The sequence below is a fragment of the Ochlerotatus camptorhynchus genome, unplaced genomic scaffold (genome assembly GCF_037179485.1).
Source record: "Ochlerotatus camptorhynchus isolate MF236.1 unplaced genomic scaffold, CSIRO-AGI_Acam_v1.1 ptg000861l, whole genome shotgun sequence".
NCBI lineage: Eukaryota > Metazoa > Arthropoda > Insecta > Diptera > Culicidae > Ochlerotatus > Ochlerotatus camptorhynchus.
Window position 1 is genome coordinate 21,363 of NW_027041320.1, and position 6,948 is coordinate 28,310.

The window sequence follows — 6,948 nt, forward strand, 5'->3', positions numbered from 1 at the left end:
CCAACGCGTGAAAATGCAGGAGCCGGTGAAACTCGCTCCATAGGCAAATCTCCCATCAACTGTTCATGAACTCGTGGCCGTGCCTTGAAGCAGGTTACGCATTCGTGGATCACTCTCCTTGCCAGGTTTCTCCCATATAGCGGCCAGAACCTTTCCTTCATGCATGAGAGCATCAGTTGCGGTCCTCCGTGGAGAAGTCTGTGATGATAATCAACCATAATAAGTTTTGTTAATGGATGCCTGCTGTCTAGCACCATCGGATGTTTTCTTCCAAACGACACTGGAGCATGGCGAAGTCTACCGCCAACATGAATCAATCCATGTCTCAATTCAGGATCCTTCGTGTGCAATCTGGACCCTGGCTTGACTTCACCCTTTGCTGCTAGATCCGAAAGTTCAATTGGAAAACATTCAGATTGTGCCAGTTTCACTAAAGCGATCAATGCTCCTTCGTGTTCCTTAGCGCTGAGTACTCCTGTTCTTCTAAAGGTTCGGTTTCTTGGTTTGCAGTTGTATGCAAAGCGTAGCATCCATGCCGTCAAACGAATCAGCTTAAGTAGCGACGAGTGCATGGTAAATATTTCACTAGGAGGTAGCATCTGCAACGCAGCCGTAACTAACGGCTTTTCCTCCAACGTTGCAGAATCGAAGTGCTGATCGGAAGCTTCGTTGACCCGTGGCCACGCATTCGACTCCTCTTGCAGCCACTTGGGACCATTCCACCATATCGAGCTTTCTGCAAGTTGTAACGGTGTTACACCTCGAGAGATAATGTCAGCCGGGTTTTCAACGCCAGGCACATGGTTCCAAACGCCTTCTCGAGTGATGTGCTGAATTTCCGACACTCTGTTGGCTACAAATGCTTGCCACCTAGATGGATGCGACGATAGCCAACATTTTACGATGGTCGAATCAGTCCAGAAGTAACTGTTCGCTGCAATCCGAAGGCTCCCAGAAACTGTTTCGTACAAGTGCGCCAATAGTAAAGCTGATGATAATTCTAGTCTGGGTATCGATTGTTTCTTGTTCCTCCTGCTTAAATCTTCCAATGGCGCCACTTTAGATTTGGCCATCACCAACCGAACTGTAACCTTTCCCTCTTGTGTGACACATCGTAGGTAGATCGCTGCACCGTACGCCTTTTCTGAAGCGTCACAGAATCCGTGAAGTTCGCATGATATCACATTTTTGTCAAATGCAATCCAGCGGGGTACGGAAACTGAATCAAGTCGACCCAGATTGCTCCTAAACTCCAGCCATCGTGATTGTAAGTCCGCGCTCAGCGGTTCATCCCAAGAATACTTTTCTCTCCAAAGTTCCTGGAGGAACATTTTCGCTTGAACGATGACTGGGCCTGCTAGTCCATAAGGATCGAACAAAATTCTTGCAGAACGTGCAGACTCCGATAACACAACACGCTGCGTAATTGGGAATGATGGCTTCCAGTGTGGCATTTTGAACCAAAACAAATCTGATGCTGGTTCCCAGGTCAGACCAAGGGTTTTCACAGTGGAAGTCGAATCAATATCAAGGATCTCTCGCTTGTCTCGCAAATAGCTGGGAATGCCTTTCAGTATTGCCGGTTGGTTCGAATGCAACTTTCGGAGATTAAACCCAGCGGAATCGAGAAGAGATAGAATGTCAGTGCACAGTTGTTGGCCTTCTTTTACAGAGTGTGCTCCAGTCAGCATGTCGTCAACGTAGAAGTTGTTCTTGATGGCATTAGCTGCAACTGGATGAGTCTCTTCTCCTTCTTCAGCACATTTCTTCAAGCATCTGGTCGCTAGGTATGGCGCGGACGAAGTGCCGTAGGTTACCGTAGTCAATTGGTACGTGCGCAGCGGCTCATCAACGGACTCTCGCCAAAGAATCCTCAGAAGTGATTGATCTTGTAGGATGACGTTGATCATGCGGTACATTTTTTCCACATCGCCGACAATCGCGTACTTGTGAAGTCGGAAGTAGATCAGAATACATAGCAAATCCCTTTGTACCACTGGACCCACCATCAGCGCATCGTTCAACGAAACTCCTGAATCTGTTGCACACGACGCGTCGAACACTACCCTAAGCTTCGTCGTAGTGCTATCGGGTTTCATAACTGCGTGGTGGGGCATGTAATAGGTATGCCTCGGCTCATCTTCGTCGTCTGTTAGCTCTTTCATGTGCCCCATCAACAAATACTCGTGAATAAATGCAGTGTACAGAGCCTTCATCTCCGGATTTGCATTCAAGCGTTTCTCGAGCGCCATGAATCGCTTGGTGGCTATTGCTTTTGATTCTCCCAACTGCTCCATGACATATTCTTTTTTGGGAAGTGTTACACGGAATCTTCCGTCATGATCCCTTGTTGTTGTTTGTTCGAAGATGGATTCACACGTGGATTCTTCGATGGATAGGCAGCTCTTAGTCCGGCACGTCTCTAGTTCCCAAAAACGTGCAAGCTGCTCATGGATCTCTTCAGTGGTTCCCGACGTTGCAACTGTAACGCTGAAGGTGGAAACGGGATTCTCGGATATTTCTCCAGCCATTATCCAACCAAGTTTGGTATTGCATAAGATCGGACCAGTTTCCCAAAGTCTCATCTGCTCTCCCAGCAGTAGTTCGTAGAAGACTGACACGCCTAGGATTGCATCAACGGCGCTAGATTCGAAGAAGCTTGGATCGGCGAGTCGGATATCAGCAGGCAACTTCCAAGAGCTGATGTCAATGTTGTGCTGCGGCAGGTTCAAGGTGATTCGAGGCAGGACATAAAACTTTACTTCTGTGGTCTCGAATGATGAATAGCGGGACAGGATCTTCGCCAACACCGATTGTTTGCACACCGTCGACGAATCACCAACACCGTTCACTGGCAAATTTTCACGGAACCGTTTGAAATTCAACCTTTGGGAAATATTTTCCGTAATCATGCAGATTTGTGAACCATTGTCCAACAATGCACGAACGAGGGTCGTATTTCCGGAGCGGTCAGCAAGTTTCACGATCGCGGTTGACAGGAGTGCTGTGTTTCGCTGACTTTGAATGTTGTGTGAAGTAGCAGTGTGATGACTGGTGGATGGCGTGTTTGTGGGAGGTGGCTGTCGTGTAAATTGCGAGGTAGTGGGTAGGACTGGTGGTGTTTGTGGATTAGATTGAGTATTATTCGTCCGGGATTGGCAATGAGATTGCGAGTGCGATTGCTGTTGCACCTGATACGGTGGACGAGGCTGTGTTTGAGGGTTCGCGTTCACGACTTGAGGCCTGTTCGGGTTGTTCTGGGGTTGACTCTGGGTGTTAGAATTGGGAGGAGTGTACGGGTGTAGTAGATAATGGTGGCTTTGTCCACACTTTGCACAGGTACGTCTGGAACAATCCGCCACAAAGTGTCCAGAGCACAGACAATTCAAACATAAACCGAGTCTGCGAATGATCATTTTTCTGTCGACTACCCTCATTTTGCTGAACCGGCGACACTGATCAATGCAGTGCTGTCCCCCGTTGCAGATTTGGCAATTGCTTGTAGATGGTATAGCAGTGTGGAGTGCAGAGCTCTTGAATGGTCGTCTTTGCTCAACTCCGCATCGGCCTGACGTAGAATGTAGAATTGCACAGTGCTGCTCAAGAAACTCCGCCATTGCTGCATATTGAGGAATATCTTTGGATGCATGGTGTGTCTCCCAGTGGCGGAGAGTTGCGGTATCAAGCTTCTGCGACAGCATGAATGCCAGGATCGTACTCCAATTTTCAGTGATCTCCCCCAACTTCGCCAACTGTTGTAGATTGACCTTGAACGTCATTAGGATGGTGTTCAGAGTTTCAAATGATTCCGACCTCATTGCTGGAACAGCAAACAGTGCCTTCAGATGTTCCTGGGCTATCAGCTTGTGGTTCTCGTACTTCGTCTCAAGAATGGTCCAAGCAATATGGTAGGTTGCAGCGGTAACTTGAACCTGATTAATTTGAAGCAGAGCATCATCTCGCAAAGAAGCTCCCAAGTAGTTAAACTTGTCCATAGTGCTCAAATCACCATTGTTGTGGATCAAAGATTTGAAATTGTCCCGGAAATTAATCCACTCCTGCAGTTTGCCAGAAAACGTAGGCAATTTCAGCTCTGGGTATTTCATACGAGATGTTTGAAGTGGATTGGCAGCCACTTGTTGGCGTTCTGCAACAATTCCAGGATTTCTCGGAAGCTTGACACGCAGTGCAGATTTCAGACGAAAGTAAATATTCTCGAAATCCTTGTAGACACGACTACTGTCAGCACGAGCATCAGCGTTAGTTGTACCGGCAACGTCATCGCGAGCGCCCTTGGAAGTCTTCGTATCTTCAGCCTCATCTAGAATCACGTCGATTTCTACTCTAACGGTACTAAACTTGTCGAAGATTTCATCCAGTTTCATCAGACGCAGCTCAACTTCATCCTTATCGCGATCCTCTTGATAGTTGTCCACAAACTCTTGCACGTTTTCCAACGACGCCTTCAACAGCTTTTCCTGCTTCACCAACTGCCTCAGATCGGAGGAGGGCATCCTTCAAACTTCAACACTACACTTCACTACAGAACAGAATCACTCCCGAGACCTCAAGCAGAACGAATTGACAGAGTTGACAGCCCAATTATCAACCACTTAAATGTGGGAATTTTTCATATGGCAAATCGCAACGGAACCATGTACTAAATCATCAACCGGAGAAACTCAAAATATATTCCCCACAAATGCAAATAAATTTTGTCCAAACTCGCAATATAATACGGCAAGCGGAACAATGCGCCTTTATCTTGCTGGCGTCACATGCAGACCACGCCAAGCCAAGCCACCTCAACCACACGATCACACACACTCTAGCTACTTATCTGATTCTTAGATGATAACCCTCCGGGGTTGGATATGACGACGAAAACACAACATCCAGGAATCCAACCAACTTGGTTAAACGTATGCTGCGTATTAATCACACAGGTCACTATATTCCTTCTGGTTGGCAGCAAAAAACCATCGACTACGCGACCGGTACCGGTACCGGTACCAAAATTAAAGCTCGCTGATCCTATATCGAGTACACTGACCGACGAACAATAGTCTGACCGTACAATGTATTCACGCCACGCCGCACTATTCTAAGAACGTGGTCCCGCGGATTCACCGGATCCGGTTCGAAGGACCAAAATGTTATGTTAAATCTTCACTAGCCGGATAACGTCCGTGCGGATCACTCGCGAACTAGTTAGCGTGCGTTCGGATTAATGCTAAAAGAACGTTTAGTGACACTTAACTCTATTGTGAAAGTGAAAAAGGAAACACTAAACCGAATCAAAGCGTATGGACTGTATGTTATTTTTAACCGGCGACCGACACAACCAAGATGCGGGAGACAACTGAACTTTAGATCTGATCTGCTGTACATGCGACAGTACTCTCATAACGAAGATCCACCACTACTATCCCTATCAATAGCTGTTATCAATATTATACACCTATTCGAGAGTGGTATATAGGTACACATGTACCACAACATGCGACAAGGAGAAGAGAGATCAAACTTATACTCTCCAGTTTTATATGAACTGATCGTACAGTGAGTTCTATACTCGTCTATACTTATTTATACGTAACACTAGCCATTTACCCATTTCGCGTGGAACTGCTAGAGACAGCGTCTCTAATGCTTCCAGAGCGGTGACTGTCCAGCTAGCTTGTCATTCACCCGTGGTAAGTGGCACAGTCGCCGGGAGGGTCATGGAACCGACAAGGTGAGCGCTACCACCTAGTTCGGGTGACAGATGGTCGAATACTGGAGATGTCTACGTACCCGTGAAGTTCGAGGTAGATGGCAAGCTAACTAGACTCGGGAGCTTTGATTGACGGATGGGGACGGCTCGCTACGACGATGATGACGATGCATGGTGGTTGCTGTCTAACGGTGGGTGAATAGCCCTCTGTGGTCGAGGGAGATGAGTACTTCAATTACAATTCCATATTGCTGCAGCCAGAGGGATGCGGTGCAATATTATGGAGAAGTATGCAATTGGCAAACGTGACATTCGTTAAGTCTGTGGCTACAAATTAAATAACATTTCAAAAAAGTCTCCGGAGTTGACAAGGAAATAAGCTTTGCCAATTATTTGAAATCCTCTCAAAACAAAATAACACTTTTTAGCATTAGATTTATCAACAATACAATTTAGTAACCAAAAAAGCTCTTTCAACTAAACCATTTCACCGCAGCAGCGCACCACATGACCCATCTAAAAAAAACCAGCTGTGGACACGGGTGAGCCAGCAGCAGCAGCCCGGGAGATTAATTTGTCATAATACGATATGAATACTAATGCCACCCTGCGACCAAATGTGGGGGGATCTGGGACGGTCGCATAGTGACAAAACTACACACAGCCACATGCATCGAGACGAGGAGGATATACGATGACGGGTGGATGCTCTCGCTTGAGCAGGATTTATGCTGGAATGACCGGTTCCATCCGACAGATTTCAACTTCCGGCAAGCGTGGGTGGTGGATTAAAGTACGTAATCGCGTCACAGCTGCACTACACCTCCGCAGGTACATTGTGTCAAAAAGTTACAATTTACCAAACGGCTTCGGATTGCAGTGATTGCTAACTGTATAGTGCGGCGGGCCTATTCACCGAATTGGGGGCACAGCCAGTCAGTAGTCGGTTGATGCTTTCAATTTCAGTCAATCGATCATCCGGTGCCGATTGGTTGACTTTTTGCTGTTGTGGGTGCATTGCATAATTCAATTCGTTACCGGCTTTATCCTATGGCCGGAAAATCGATTCCTATCGAGGACGACGGTTGCCGTTGGGCGACGAACGTTTGCAAATAAATTAGCTCGGCTGATTGGACGTTTCTCAGCATTGTTAAGCGAACATTGAATTTCGTTGTTTTGTAACGCATCAAATTGTACTGGTGCTGTGTACTTATAATTCCCTTAAGCAAATG

The 6,948-nt window shown here is 46.8% G+C and overlaps 1 protein-coding gene across 1 annotated transcript; it reads right to left on the reverse strand.

Annotated features, from left to right (window-relative positions):
• Positions 1–544: 544 nt before the first annotated feature.
• On the reverse strand, positions 545–4,514 carry LOC135715342 (uncharacterized; the record flags this gene model as incomplete). The annotated part of the gene is made up of 2 exons (XM_065238664.1): positions 1,394–4,514; positions 545–736 (listed from the first exon to the last, which is right to left on the reverse strand). Coding segments are annotated over exons 1-2 (3,313 nt in total), but the record flags the coding sequence as incomplete, so codon positions are not given.
• Positions 4,515–6,948: the final 2,434 nt, after the last annotated feature.